Below are 16,845 nucleotides of genomic sequence, written 5' to 3' on the forward strand. Positions count from 1 at the left end.
TTCATGGCCTAAAAGTGGTAGAAAAACAAGTGTGCTATCTAGTAGGTTTCTTTTACTCCTTCTCAAAGCTCTTTAAAATGTTATGATATGATCATCTTTTAAAGAGTGTAGGTTATTTCCACCACCATTTTTCTAACTTAGTGAATATAAGGGGCAATAGTTTACAAAGATAAATTCCTCCCTGGTACAATCAGAGTATACAGTGACTCAGTGGGTACCTCCACTACTACTGACTCTAGTGTGGTTCTCTTTTTACTCACACTCCTCAGTTTACTTACTCATCAGTTTTTACTTCCACTCAACATGACAATTTTACTGGCCTGTGGAAGCTAATAAAAATAACAGTAGGTGGCGCTCTTGCCCTTTCCAGAATTTTTTGGAGGCAACTAGAGTTGATAAAGGAGGGTCTAAACATCCTTAGGAAGGGGGGATTTTCATCCATTAATTCTAAGACAGATCTTTAGAAAGTAATCTACACTGCCAGAGGAGAAAAGTGGCCATCAACAGATATCACCTCTGCTAAAATAACTTACATCTTAAGGAACCAGGGTGACTCCAAAGACTGAACAAACTGTTCTAAGAGCAAATAAGTGATACTCTGGCCAAACCACTTGGAGGTCAAGAATATAGTCGATTTAGGCCAGCAAACCTAAAATAATATTCTTAGCTACTAATTCCAAACAAGGATTTAAAAGTAATTGATGACTGAGGTGATGACTTTAGATTTTAACATTTTTAACATAAACTCTGACACAATGATTAACCTATGTGGGCCTTTGCTTTTAGAAAACAAGTCTGGATCCTTTCATTGTCAGGGCCAGGAAACAGAGAAAGGGATTTATTTAACTTAGATCACTAGTACTTAGCATACTGTCTTGTATATAACAGGTGCTCAGTATGTATTTGTTGAAGGAATAAATGACAAGAAGATCAAATTAACATTTATCTATCAGCCAGATATCTTACACAAGGAAAGAAAACTACCCCCTCAAAGGCAAGGAAGAAAATAATTATAATCTTAATCTTCTTGGTTATTTATACTTTACAAAGCACTTTCATATGCATTATCTCATTTAGCTCTCATTTCTGACTGCACACAACAACCACATGCGAGATAGGCAAGATGAGTAAAACTCATTTTACAGACAACAAAGTGGCTGTACAGCTTTAAGTGGTTGTCTTTAAACCAGGTCTCTTACTATCAAAAAGTTGAATAAACAAAGAAAAAAAGACCAAGGGATAAGTTACAAGACAGAGAACTCCCTCTAGAGCCAGCTAACCTGAGGGGCTTCTGCTTGCTTCAAGAGAATTGCAGTTGTGCCATCTTGCAAGATCAGAGAAAAAAGAGACTTAGAGGGTCCCCACCAGCATCACTTAGTGGGTAATGACAAATATCCCAACCCTATAATAAACTGAAGCCAAGCTGAAGAGTATACTTCCTTTAGCTCATGTTAACAGCCAACCTTCTTTCCACTCTGATGGCTAGGTACTTCAAAGTGAGGAAGGAGGAAAATGGGAGCTTAGAGAGACGAGTCATATGTTCCAGATGTTACTGGAAAGCATTAAAAAAATCCAAGACACTGTGACAGCATCACCTATGATCTACCATTGATAAGAACAATTTCTTATCTTGGGAGGATCACATACCCATTTTTAAAAAATATTTGCAAATATACTTCTTGATACACCATCACCAGTTGGGCCTAACCGCCATACTTCAATAATTCATTTTTCAGAGATGTATCAGCCACAGATGATCTCAGAAAAGAAAAAGTAAAGAAATACCAAATGACATGTGGTAGTTTAATTCAGTCTAATCCATCTAAATTATACAGAAAAGAAATGGCCTAGCCTGAAGAAACTAGAACCTGATAGAACACCAAATACAATTTGAATATAAGTGAAAAAGAGAAGGGATTTTATCCCTTCCTAAATGAAGATGCTAAAAATCCTGTTTATTATTACATAAGCATTATTTGGGTTTCCTAAATTAAACATTAATTAATTATTCTGCTTTTATCTCCTTTAGTTCAAATAACTGAGTACCACTTGTCACAGATATAGAATAAAAAACTAGACTTCTAAGCTTAATTACTTGGGTTTTTTGTTTGTTTTAGCCAAAAAAAAAAAAAAAACCAAAAATATACTCTCCACATTGCTGTGTCTGGTAGCCATCTAACTGATTTCAATTACAAATGTGATATCTTTTCCTTTAAAAAAAAAAAACAAAAAACAAAAAACAGTATATATTCTATAAAGAAAAAATAAGAGACTGGTTGTTGGTTTATTGCATCCTTTTTAACTATCCAAAGTACAAAATTTCACATCCTAAGCCAGAAAACCATGCATGGAAATGTAAATAACCAATAAGAAATGTAAATAGCTTTCAAGAAATGTAAATAGCTCTTTAATTTTAATTCCTTTTTTTCCCTTCAATCAAAAGGCATTTTGCCAGCACAAGGTGGCACATGCTGATAGTCCCAGCTACTTAAGGGGCTGAGGCAGGAGGATCACTTCAGCCCAGGAGGAAAAAGCTAGAGTGTGTATGATCACACCCATGAACAGCCACTGCACTCCAACCTGGGCAACAGAGTAAGAATCCCTCTCAAAAAAAATTAAAACGGCATTTTCAAGAGGGGCCAAACACCAGGCGCGGTGGACCATGCCTGTAATCCCAGCACTTTGGGAGGCCAAGGTGGGCGGGTCACCTGAGGTCAGGAGTTCGAGACCAGCCTGGCCAACATGGTGAAACCTGTCTCTACTAAAAATACAAAAAATTAGCTGGGCATGGTGGCGGGAGCCTGTAGTCCCAGCTACTTGGGTTAGGAGAATGAACTCGGGAGGCAGGGGTTGCAGTGAGCCGAGATCACGCCACTGTACTCCAGCCTGGGCAACAAGAGTGAAACTCTGTCTCAAAAAAGAAAAAAAAAAAAAAAAAAAGAGGGGTCAAATGATTATGTGAACTGATTGCACCACTTACTCTTGTGTCTCACCTGGACAGAGCTAGTCATAGTGCTCAGAGCAAACACCGTTGCACAGTCTTTGATAGTTGACTGGCTATCAAAGGCACCCTGGGTATCCATAAGCAGCACGGCAACCTAGGAATTTGAGAATTTAAAATACTTAGTAAAACAGTGGCCAAAAATGACTATAAAAAAAATCAAATGATAAATTTGAAAATCAGTCATTAAATTAAGAAAAGTACTTATATCTCATACATTTGACATAATAATCCATATGTTAAAGTTATCAAACATTACTAGTTCTGTGTTGTTTTGATTTTTGATACCGGAAAATAGCCCAAGAAAGAACACAGGGTAGAAAAGTATAAACAGATTTTTACTTTCGTTCCATTAGGTCTGTCAATCACAAATACTTCATTCCAAACTTGTATGCCTGTTGTTTCTCTTTCACAGCCACCTCGCCATGTAAAGCCTGTCAATGGTTCATTGTTTCCACCAATCCAACTTTGAGAATCCTGTCAAAATTAAGGATAAATGTAAAATAAAACACAATTAAGAAATAAAAGAAACCCCCAAAATCACCCACTCTTTATTTTACAGATGGGGAAGCTAAATCCAGAGAGATAGAAAACACTGTGCAACAAACAAGTAGTTACAAAGCAGTCCTTAAATCCCATGTGGGGTTCTTTTTCTTGTAGAGATGTAGTCTCCTCCAAACTTGAATCTTCTCAAATCAGCTCACACTACTACTCTCTAGGCTTCTAAATAAGTGGGGTCATACTTACTTCCCTCCTTTTTAGAAAGATTTCCTGGCTGGGCATGACAGCTCATGTCCATAATCCCAGCACTTTGGGAGGCTGAAGTGGGCAAATCACTTGAGGCCAGGAGTTTGAGACCAGCCTGGCCAATGTGGCGAAACCCCATCTTTACAAAAAGTACAAAACTTAGCCAGGCATGGTGGCACACTCCTGTAGTCCCAGCTACTCAGGAGGCTGAGGTACGAAGGATCACCTGAACCTGGGAGGTTAAGGCTACAGTGAGCTGAGATTGCACCACTATACTCCAGCCTGGGTGACAGAGTAACATCCTGCTTCAAAAAAAAAAAAAAAAAAAAAAAAAGAGAGAGAGAGAGAGAGAGAGAAAGATTTCCTAAAATGTTAAAAATCATTAAAAAAAAAAAAAAAAAAAAAAACTCAGCACCAATTATTTTAACATGTTCTTACACAGATAAGCAAAACTAAGTTTCAGGTAGAAAGACTGTCAAAATAGCATTGCTCTCTTTAGAAACAGCTTATACTAAGAAGTTTTCACACTGCCTTCATTTCCTCTTTAAACATTAATCAATTTTAGGCTGGCTCATACCTGTAACCCTAGCACTTTGGGAGGCCGAGGCAGGTAGATCACCTGAAGTGGTTGAAGTGGGCAAATCACTTTTGAGGTCAGGAGTTTGAGACCAGCCTGGCCAACATGGTGAAACCTCATCTCTACTAGAAATACAAAAATTAGCCGGGTGTTGTGGCACATGCCTATAATCCCAGCTACTCAGGAGGCTGAGGCAAGAAAATCACTTGAACCCAGGGGCAGAGGTTGCAGTGAGCAGAGATCGCACCACTGCACTCCACCCTGGGAAAAAGAGTGAAACTGTCTCAAAAACAAAAAAAATCAATTTAAAAAGTAACCCCAAGACTTGTTTGGAACCTGATTTAAACAAACCAACTATTTAAAATGCCTTTTTTGAAACCAACAGGAAAATATGAACCCAAACTGGTTATCTCATTAGATGGTGTTAAATTAGGGTAAAGAAGATTGTTTGGTGTGCTAATGATATTGTGGTTAAGAAAAAAAAATAATAGAGTCTTTATCTATTAGATACTCAAGTATCTGTAGTGAAAGGATATGTCTGGCATTTGCTTTAAAATATTCCGGGAGGTGACGAAAAAAGAGAACAGATAAAACAAGACCAGCAAAATGTTGACAGGTACGCTGGAGTTCATTATATACAATTCTCTTTATTTTAGGGTATGTTTAAAATTTTCCACAATAAAAGTTTTTAACTAGAACCACAGGGCTAAATTGTTATTATGAAATAATATGAAAGTTAACATATAAGGTAATTTTTCTAGAAAATTAAATCTGGGACATAATAAACGAGTACCTTTGACAGACGTCAAGATCCCTATACTTCAGTATACTTAAAGCCCACATAGCCTTTACTCAATGTACCCCACAGGAAAAATTCCTTTGTTTCAGAAATACTTCTAATAAGCCTGGATATCTAGTCTAAAACAAATTACAAAGCCTGAATTAGGTGTGGAGAGATGTTTAAGACAGGACCAATGAGGGAAGAAGTAATTTATTAAAAGCAGACACACAGTGGCAAAAACAAAAACAAAATAGTGTCAGCCAGGCATGGTGGCTCACGCCTGTAATCCCAGCACTTTGAAAGGCTGAGGTGGGTGGATCACTTGATGCTAGGAGTTCAAGACCAGCCTGGCCAACATGGTGAAACCCCATCTCTACTAAAAAGACATTAAAAAAAAAAAAAAAAAAAAAAAAAAAATTTAGCCAGGCGTGAAAGCACATGCCTGTAATCCCATCTACTTAGGAAGCTGAGGGAGGAGAATCGCTCAAACCCAGGTTTCACATGGGTTGTGGGAAGTGGAGATTGCAGTGAGCTGAGATTGCACCGCTGAGCTCTAGCCTGGGCAACAGAGAGAGACTCTGTCTCAAACAAAACAAAACAAAACAAAACAAAAAGTATCATCCAGACCATCACCTAACATAGCCTTAAACTTCAAACCATCTTTAATTATTAATTATTATTATTCCACAAAACTCCCATCCCCAGTAGACCACCAATCCTATCAATTACAAACTTCTCTTGGATTCATTTCTTTTTCTTCAGTTTTCAATACCTTCCACTTAAAGACCTCATCTATGCTGGTCAGAAGGCTGCCACCTGAGACAATTCCATTCACAGTACATATGATGGACTTGTGTTTCAGGAGGCATCCTTCACAGGACTCAGAAGATTATTTTGACACTCCCCAGACAAGCAAAACTGGTGATCCTGCCCCTTGACTGCATATCTGGATACTTCATATTGGTCCCTATGCAACTCCTGCTCTATTCTCTAACCCATTTTTCCATAGTCACTGAATGTTCACAAGAAATGTAATCGTGCCACTGTACTGCTGAAAAGTTATCTGTGGCTCCCCACTACCAATAAGACCATCTGGAGACCTGCTGCATTAAGAATCCTTTTTCCTTTTTCTTTTTTTGAGACAGGGTCTCACTCTGTCACCCAGGCTAGAGTGCAGTGGCCCAATCAGCACTCACTGAAGCCTCATCCTCCTGGGCTCAAGTGATCCTCCCACCTCAGCCTCCCAAGTAGCTGGGACTGCAGGTGCACACCACCACACCTGGCTGATTTTTGTATTTTTTGTAGAGACGGGATTTCGCCATGTTGCCCAGGCTGATAACAATCCATCTCTAATTTACTCTTCTTGTCTGTGCTCCTGATATTCCCCACAGATCTCAACACACATCTTCCTGATTCTACCATACCAAAAAAAGTTACCATTCCCCAAACGCATATGTTGTTTAGCTTAGGTATACCTCTGTTCCAGCTATTGTCTGCCTAGACTTAGCCAGCAGTCAAGAAACTTCAACTTTTCTATACTGTTAAAGCATATTATTGATACTGCATGGTTACCTTTATATAGTTTTGCAGTTCTTATGTGAGTCTCTTGAGAGCAAAGGCTGTAAAGAATCATCTTTGTTCACCAAACTGCTCCTATCAAAGGGCCTTGCACTGTTGTAAGTTCTCACATGGAGAATCTCATTCCCCCACAATGTCAAAAAAAAATCTGGTACTTAATGAATTTATGATTTGTAAAAGTTACAGCCTACACAAATAACTCCTCTAAGAGAACTCTGGTTTTACTCTACATTTTAGTTATTTCTATCTCCTCTACAAGAAGGTAAGTTTCACTAAAGTTGTGTTTGTTTCATTCTCAGCACAAGTATTCCCAGCACAGAGAATAGTGTGCCTGGCTCACAGTAGGTATTCTAAGTATTTCTTAAATAAACAAAAAAGTTTACTTATAAGTTTCGATGTACTCCCTTTTGAGCATGGGTAATAAATCCAGAAGAAATATGATCTTTGTTATTATTCCTAGAAACAAAACAATTACATAGACAGTAAAAATAAATTTTTAAAAGTATAGATGACTGAAATAATAGGCTTATATGTTTGCTAGCCGCCTCTTCCAAAGAAACTTTAAAAAGAATTGGTGTCTCATAAAAATCTACTATGTATCATCTCTTCCTAAGTTACCTTGGAATAGAAATGTTTAAAAAAAAATACTAAACTTATTAGTCAGCAAAAGGATGAAAGAAGCTAAGTGTGGTGGCTACACTTGTAATCCCAGCACTTTGGGAGGCCAAGGCAGGAGGATCACTTGAGCCCAAAAGTTCAAAGCTGCAGTGAGCTATGAAGACACCACCACACTCCAGCCTGGATGACAGAGTGAGACCTCGTCTCTATTTAACAACAACAACAACAAAGATGAAAAAACAAATCAGAGAACTAATCAGACTCTTCAAAACTTGTAAAAGTCTATAATTTCTCTAACATAGTGAACACTGACAGCTTTCATAAAATACAGTCATTCATTCATTAAATATTTATGGAACATCTACCACGTGCCAGCCATTTTTCTAGGGATACAGCAGTGAACAAGAATAAACATTCCTGCCCTCAAAGAGAATTTTAGTGGGAGCTAGAGGCAGCTTTGCTGATAACAGACCCTATTTGCTGTGATAATTTACTAAAAGCAAACCTAAAAACTTGAAAACACTAATCTGATACTATTTACTACTATGGAGACAAAAGCCTCAAAACTCAGAAATACGAAAAACAAACAAACAAACAAACGAGTACTTACAGAATAAATCTCAACTGCCAAAGGCAATCTAAAATCACCAGAAGTTTTTTTTTTTTTTGAGATGGGGTCTCACTTGCTATGTTGCCCAGGCTGGTCTTGAACTCTTGAGATCAAGCAATCCTCCCACCTCAGCCTTCTCAAAGTGCTGGGATTACAAGCAAGAGCCACCATGCCCAGCCTAAAGTTTAAGTATAATCAAATAGTGAATAAATACAGCCCTTGCCAAAAAGATGTCCTACATAATATAATTATCAGCAATAAAGAAAACTTACCTATTCTAAACAGTAAGAAACAAATTCATATTTTGTCAAAGGAAAGGTACAGTCCCTAGCAACAAAGTGAAACAACTATGTAAACATTTATTTAGTTAGTTAGAAAGAAAAAGAGACAGACAGACAGACAGGGTCTTGCTCTATCGCCCAAGCCGGAGAGCAGCGGCACGATCATAGCTCGCTGTCCTCAACCTCCTGGGCTCTAGTGATCAAAGTGTTGGTTCTCCTGCCAGGCCTACATGTCTAACTGCTGGCAAGCTGACTCCCTTTCACAATGGATAGGCTGGAAAAAATAAAGGTTCATACAGAAGCCATAAATCATCACAACTAGGAGCAAAAGGAATAAAAACAATGAAATTAAGATCCAAGTAGCACTACAATAATAAGCGAGACCCTCCCTAGTTGCATGGCATTCCACACAACACCACAAATGAAAATCTTCATCTGTATAAAACTAGTACCTATTCAGGAGACAGGTTATGAACACTCAGCCTCCAAACTGATGGACAGAATAAATACTGTACACATTCTAACCACCAACTGTATTTACTATTTTCATTTGAATATGTGAGAACACTCTGCAAGTCCTGGAACAAATTATAAAACACTTGACTTTAAAATAGTTAAAAACTGTCTAACATCTTATCCAATCCCATCCTCATCCCATACCCAACTCTTCCCATCTGGGGTTGGACAAATCAATGAAATTATGACTGAAACAAGTCATGAGCCCCGGAAAAGGACAACTCTAACAACTCAGGTACATGCTGAAGAGGAATTTAATATATTTTGATAGAAGGTTCTGTTTAAAAGGTGTCTTTGACCTTGAAGACACGATGCTAAATGAAATAGGCCACACACAAAAGGACAAATATTCTATGATTCCACTCATATGAGGTGCTTAGTCAAATTCACAGGGACAGAAAGTAGAATGGTGGATGCCAGAGGATGGGGGAGCGAAATGGGGAGTGAGTGAGTGTTTAACGGGCACAGAGCTTCAGTTGGGGAATGAAGAAGTTCTGGAGATGGATGGTGGCAATGGCTGCACAACAATGTGAACAGACTTAGTGCCAGTGAAGTTGTACACTTACAAATGGTTAAAGAGGTAAATTTTACATTATGCCTATCTTACCACAATTAAAACAAAAAAGGGGCCCTTGAGGGCTAACAAAACGGAAGGAGCAGACACCTCTGGTAATTAAACTGAGATTTGACTTTAGAGTCTTCCGTTGGACTTCCAGTTTCAACTTTCTCTTGTAAAAATTTAGAAGTCATCAGACCCATCTTTACAACAAGAAAAAACCTTAGCGAACTGAAAAATCAATAACTCTCCTTTCTCAGACCAAAGAATTGAGATCACAAGTCAAACCACCCCTACAAAATCATGACAGACAAACTAACACAAAGAATCATGAGCTGAGGTCAGCTTACCAGCAACTGCTGCAGCAACTGGTAGGAACACTTAAACGACAATTTGAATGAATTGTCAGAAGCTGAGAGTGAACTAGTTTAAGCATTAAAAACCCTAGAGTCTTAGCAAACCCCACACTTTCCTGAATATTATCTCAAAGAACTCCATAAAGTTCTCAAAGTAATAACGGAAGAAAGTTTCCCTCATGACTGACAAGGGAGGGGAAGTAACCCTGGGAAAGTAACCACTATCTGTCTGTCTGTCTGTCTGTCTGTCTAATCTACACACACACACACAGAGCAGTCCCCACAACAAAAGCCTGCCCTCCTGAGAAAACTACCTTACCGGAGCTTTATCTGACGCTAGGGAGGAGCCATCAGCCAACTCCAGCCACATCTAGGATTCCTGTCTAGTTTTTTTTTTAAAAAAGGGTCATAGACCAGGACTCGGGCCCACTAAAAAACTAAGGAGCCAGGTGCAGTGGTGTGTCTGTAGTCTCAGCTATTCAGGAGACTAAGCTCAGGAGTTCGAGACCAGCCTGGGCAACATAAGGAGACTCTGTCTCAAAAAGAATAAAAATAAAACTAAGATTTAACCATAAGGTGACATATGATGCTTCTGCTCTCCTACACTTTACCACCTCATCAACAATGCTCCAATATAATGACAGTGGATTATAAATAAAAAAAGTTGCAAGACACAGAGTTCAGTAAATTCAATAAAATTTCTTGGGAAATCCCCAAGACAATGTGAGAGCAGGGAGAAACTGCTAGGATCTGCAGCTACAAAACACATTAAACACAGCCCATCTCCTAACTAGATTAACATATAATCTCATAATAAAAGGCTAAATCTTCAGTCTTTATTACCTGATACTTCATGTCTGGCTTTCAGCAAAAAATTACAAGCCATGTCAAAAGGCAAGAAAAAATAGACTGAAAAGACAAGGCAAACATCAGAACCAGACTTGGATATATTTCAGAATTATAAAATAGGAAACTGATCCAGGAAGAAGACAGGTGTTTAAAAGGTGTCTTTGACCTTGAAGACACTATGCTAAACGAAATAGGCCACACACAAAAAGACAAATATTCTATGATTCCACTCATACGAGGTGCTTAGTCAAATTCACAGGGACAGAAAGTAGAATGGTGGATGCCAGAGGATGGGGGAGCGAAATGGGGAGTGAGTGAGTGTTTAACGGGCACAGAGCTTCAGTTGGGGAATGAAGTTCTGGAGATGGATGGTGGCAATGGCTGCACAACAACGTGAACAGACTTAGTTAGACAGAAAGTTATTTATGTCGCCAATACCAAGCAGGATAAATACCAAAAAATCTCTACTAGGTATGTCACGGGCCTAGCTGCAAAGTAACACAAAGAGAAAAATCTTGAAAGAAGTCAGAAACAAAACACTTTACCTATACAGGAACAAACATAAGAATTACACTGAACTTCCCATTACAAATCAAGCAAGCAGCTGGGTGCGGTGGCTCATGCCTATAATTCCAGCACTTTGGGAGGCCGAGGCAGGCAGATCACTTGAGGTCTGGAGTTCGAGACCACCCTGGTCAATATGACAAAACCCCCATCTCTACTAAAAATACAAAAATTAGCCGGGCGTGGTGGCCCGCACATGTAGTCCCAGCTACTTGGGAGGCTGAGGCAGGAGAATCACTTGCGCCCGGAAGGCAGAGCTTGTAGTGAGCCAAGATCACGTCACTGCACTCCAGACTGGGTGACAGAGTGAGGTTCATCTCAAAAAACAAAACAAAACAAAAATCATGCAAGTAAGAAGGAAATAGGGTAAAATGTTTATAGAGCTGGGGGAAAAAAAAAATTCCTCCAAACTAAAATTCTGTATCCAGTAAAGTTATCCTACAAAAGTAAAGACTTTCTTAGCCAAAAACTGAGGAAGGTTGTTGCCAATACATCAGCAAAAAGGAAAATGATATAGGTGAGAAACTCAAATCTACATAAAGAGAGAAAGAATGTCAGAGAAGGATAAAAAGGTAAAATAAAATCTTTTAGATGGTTATAGTATATAGATCAGGGAAACAAATGACAGCAATGTATAAAAGACAGGAGGGAGGAACTGGGACTATGCTAAGGTAACTGCACTATCCACGAAGCAGTATAATATGTGAAAGTGCACTTAGCTTAGTTGTAAATGTATATTGCAAACTCCAGGCAGCCACCAAAAAAACACATTTAACAGATACATTCAGAGAGTACAGAAAATGCAATCAAGTTAAATGTTCAACTAAAATTAGAGAAAGCAGAAAAAAAGGGGAAGATAAAAAAGAAAAAAAAAAGTACACACACACAAAAAAAACACCAGAAACAATTATACGCATGGCAGCTATGAATCCAATTATATCAACAATCACTTTACATGTGAATGACTTAAATATACCAAGTAAAAGAAATTGTCAGCTGGGCACAGTGGCTCATGTCTCTAATCCTAGCACTTTGGAAGGCCAAGGCAGGTGGATCACCTGAGGTCAGGAGTTCGAGATCAGTCTAGTCAACACGGGGAAACCTTGTCTCTACTAAATATACAAAACTTAGCCGGGCATAGTGGCAGGTGCCTGTAATCCCAGCTATTCAGGAGGCTAAGGCAAAATCATTTGAACCAGGGAGGTGGAGGTTGCAGTGAGCCGAGATTGCACCACTGCACTCCAGCCTGGGTGACAGAGTAAGAGTCTGTCCCAAAAAAAGAAATTGTCACAGTGGGTTTTCAAAAAATAGAGCCAACTACATGCTATCTATTTGAAAAACCCCACTTTACAAAGACACGGGTTAAAAGTAAAGGTATGGGAAAGACATACCATGCCAACACTAATCAAAAGAAAGCTAGAATAGCTCTATTAATTACAGACAAAGCAGTTTTCAAACTAAGAGAAAAACGACTTCTGAACAAAGGTTAGAGTTGCATTACACCAAAATACGGGAAGCAAAAATTGAACTCCAAAGAGTAATAGACAAATCCACTATTAAACTGGGAGACCTCACACCTCTTTATAGGTAGCTGACATACCCAGCAAGTAGAAAAACAGTAACACAGTTGAGCTGAACAGAATCAGCAATCAAATAGATCTAACTGACATTACAGAACACTTCATTCAACAACAGCACAATACATACTCTTCTCAAACTCACAAAGAACATTCACCAAGGTAGACGATATCCTGAGCCTTAAAATACACCTTTAAAAATTTAAAGGGATAGATAATACAAAGTATGCTCTCATACCACAATAGAATTGAACTATTAATAGAAATCAATAGCAGAAACACAGCTGGAAAACTCCCCAAATAGTTGGAGTTTAAAACAACTCACCTCAAAATAACACAGGAATCAAGGAAATCTCAATAGAAATTTTAAAATACATTGAACTAAATGAAAATGAAAATAAAACCTATTAAAATTTCCGTGATTAGAGGAGATTAGTAGCATTAGATGCATACAGTAGGAAAGAAAAAACAATGATTAGAGGAGAATTTATAGCATTAGAGGCATAGAGGAGGAAAGAAAAAAAGTTCTAAAACCAATACTCTAAGCTGCCACCTCACGTAACTGGAAAAGAAGACCAATATAAACCTAAAGTAAGATGAATAAAATCAGAGCAAGAACCAATGAAACTGAAACAAGAAAACAGAAAATCACAACAGAAAAAACAAATCAATGAAACAAAAAACTGGTCCTTCAAAAAGATCAATATAATTGATTGAAGGGGGGGGGGAAAAGAGAAGACAAACTAATATCAGAAATCAAAGAAGAATCATCATCACTAATTCCATGAACATTAAAAAAAAAAAGAATACTAAGAACTCTATGCCCACAGATTTAGTAACTTAGTTGAAATGGAGCAATTCTTGGAAAGAAACAAACTACCAAACTCACACAAGGAGAACTAGATCATCTATTAAAACAAAAAAAAAAAAAAAAAAAAGGCCAGGTGCAGTGGCTCACACCTGTAATCCCAGCACTTTGGGAGGCTGAGGGGGCAGATCACCTGAGGTCAGGAGTTCAAGACCAGCCTGGTCAACATGGTGAAACCCCCATCTCAACTAAAACTACAAAAATTAGCCAGGCATGGTGGTGGTAGCCTGTAATCCCAGCTACTCAGGAGGCTGAAGCAAGAGAATCGCTGGAACTCAAGAGGCAGAAGCTACAGTGAGCTGAGATCACACCCCTGCACTCCAGCCTGGGTGATAGGCAAGACTCCATCTCAAATAAAATAAAATAAAATAAGAAGACCAATAAATAACCTTCCAAAAGAAGGATTTACAAAGCCCAAGTGACTTCACTGGAAAACTCTACCAAGCATTTAAGGAAGAAATGGTACCAGTTCTCTACAAATTCTTTCAGAAAATAAGCAGAGGGAATACTTCCTAATTAATTCAAAGTATTACCCTAATACCAAAACCAGACAAAGATACTACAAATAAAGGAAAACTGCAGACCAGTACATACCATGAACATAGATGTGAAAATCCCTGACAAAATATTAGCAAATCAAATCTACAATGTATAAAAAGAATTACACACCATGATCAAGTGGGATTTATTCCAGGAATACAAGGCTGGCTCAACAACTCAAAGTCAATAAATGTAATCCATCATAACAATAGTCTAAAAAAAAAAAATCAGCTGGGAATGGTGGCTCACGCCTGTAATCTCAACACTTTGGGAGGCCAAGGCGGCCAGAATATCTGAGGTCAGGAGTTCAAGACCAGGCTGGCCAACATGGCGACACCCCATCTCTACCAAAAATACAAAAATTAGCCAGGCATGGGGGCGCGCACCTGTAATCCCAGCTACTGTGGAGGCTGAGGCAGGAGAATTGCTTAAACCCGAGAGGCAGAGGCTGCAGTGAGCCGAGATCGTGTCACTGCACCCTAGCCTAGGCGACAGAACAAGACTGTCTCAAAAAAGGAAAGAAAAGAAAAACACATAATATCAATAAACATAGGAAAACTATTTGACAAAATCTAACACTCATTCAGGACTTAAAAAAAAAAAAAAAACTCCCAGCACACTAGGAATAAAGAGAAACTTCAATTAAAAAAAAAAATCTACAAAAAATCCTACAGCTAACATAGTAGTAAGAAACTAGATCCTTTCCAGAAACTAGGTTAGAAAACAGACAAGGATATTCACTATTTATCACTTGTACTCAATACTACCGGAGGTTCTAGCTGGGACCATTAGCCAAGACACAGAAATAAAAGTTTCCCAGATTAGAAAGAAAGAAGTAAAACAATCACCATTTGCAGATGACATGATCTTGTATATAGAAAACTCTAAGGAATTCGCTAAAAAAGTTATTGAAACTAATAAACAAATTCAGAATTTGTTTCAAGGATACAAGATCAATATGCAAGTCAAGTATATGAACTATAAACTTGCATGAACAATTCAAAAATGAAATTAAGAAAGCAATTCCATTCATAGTAACATCCACAAAAGGAATAAATTGAAGTGCAAAACTTATACTCAAAAACTATTTTAAAAATTTTGAAATTAAAAGATAACATCCCATATTTATGGACTGTTAGACTTAATATTGTTAACACAGTAATATTTCCCAAATTGATCTTTCAGATTCAACCAATCGCCAATAGAATCCCAGCTAACTTCCTGTAGAAACTGAGAAGCTAACTCTAAAATTCATATGGGATTGCAAAGAACCCCAAATAGCCAAACAATCTTGAAAAAGAACAAAATGGGACTCACTTCCTCATTTCAAAATTTACTACAAAGCAACAGTAATGAAGATAGTGTGGTACCGGTATAAGAACAAGACATGGCCTGGCGTGGTGGCTCACGCCTGTAATCCTAGCGCTTTGGGAGGCCAAGGCAGGCAGACTGCCTGAGCGCAGGAGTTCAAGACAAGCCTGGGCAACATGGTGAAACCACGTCTCTACTAACATACAAAAAAAACTGGCCAGGTGCGGTAGCTCACACCTGTAATCCCAGCACTTTGGGAGGCCAAGGCAGGCGTATCACGAGCTCAAGAGATCAAGACCATCCTGGCCAACATGGTGAAACTCCATCTCTACTAAAAATACAAAAAGTAGTTGGGCATGGTAGTGCGTGCCTGCAGTCCCAGCTACTCAGAAGGCTGAGGCAGGAGAATCACTTGAACCCAGGAGGCGGAGGTTGCAGTGAGCTGAGCTGGAGCCACTGCACTCCAACCTGGCAACAGAGTGAGACTCTGTCTCAAAAAAAAATTAGCTGGACGTGGCGGCGCATGCCTGTAGTCCCAGCTACTTGGAAGGCTGAGGCAGGAAAACCGTTTGAACCCAGGAGACGAAGGTTGTTGCAGTGAGCCAAGATCGCACCACTGCACTTCAGCCTGGGCAACAGAGCAAGACTCCATAAAAAAGAACACATATATAGATCATGGAATAGAACTGAGAGTCAAGAAATAAATTCATGTCTATAATCAACTGGTTTTCAACAAGGTACCAAGAGCATTCAATAAAGTGTTAAACGGTCTTTCCAAAAATGGTGCTGGGACAAATTACCAAAAAATGAAGGAAGAACCATCTTTCATATTATTATAACATATACACATATATTTTACATAATTAACATATTATACATTAATATGATTTATAGCATTACTCCTAATAGTCATAAAGTTGCAAACAAACCAAATGACCATTAACTGACGAATGGATAAATAAAATGTGGTATATCCATACGAGAGAATATTATTCAGCCATAAAAAGAAGTACTGATACATAATATAATATGGATGAACCCTGAAAATATTATGCTAAGTGAAGCCAGTCACAAAAGACCACATTTTTTAAGACTCCACTTACATGAATGTCCAGGATAGACAAATCCATAGAGATACAAAATAGATTACTGTTTCCTTCAGGTTGAGGGTTTGGAGAAAGGATCTGGGGGTAACAGCTAAAGGGCTGTTACCGGGATTCATTTTGAGATAATGGAAACTTTGTTTCTTTTTGAGGCTGCATCTTGCTCTCTCTCCCAGGCTGGAGTACAGTAGCACAATCAGGGCTCACATAACCTCAACCTCCTGGGCTCAAGCCATCCTCCTGCCTTAGCCTCCTGAGTGGCTGGAACTACAGATATACATCACCACGCTCGGCTAATTTTTTAATTTTTTGTAGAGATGGAGTCTCCCTATGTTGCTCAGACTGGTCTCAAACTCTGGGCTCAAGCAATCCTCCCACCTCAGCCTCCCAGAGTGCTGGGATTACAAACATG

The 16,845-nt window shown here is 38.7% G+C and overlaps 1 protein-coding gene across 7 annotated transcripts in view; it reads right to left on the minus strand.

Moving 5' to 3' along the window:
- Window positions 1-16,845, minus strand: part of ATL2 (atlastin GTPase 2) — an 80,186-nt gene that overhangs the window by 20,510 nt on the left and 42,831 nt on the right. For all 7 annotated transcript variants that reach the window (XM_007970904.3, XM_007970907.3, XM_038006812.2 and 4 more), the window contains 2 exons: window positions 3,344-3,478; window positions 2,994-3,098 (listed from right to left, as the gene is read on the minus strand). In XM_007970904.3, the coding sequence (XP_007969095.1) occupies window positions 2,994-3,098; window positions 3,344-3,478 (240 nt within the window). The remainder of the gene's footprint in view (window positions 1-2,993; window positions 3,099-3,343; window positions 3,479-16,845) is intronic.

This window comes from Chlorocebus sabaeus, chromosome 14 (assembly GCF_047675955.1).
Source record: "Chlorocebus sabaeus isolate Y175 chromosome 14, mChlSab1.0.hap1, whole genome shotgun sequence".
NCBI lineage: Eukaryota > Metazoa > Chordata > Mammalia > Primates > Cercopithecidae > Chlorocebus > Chlorocebus sabaeus.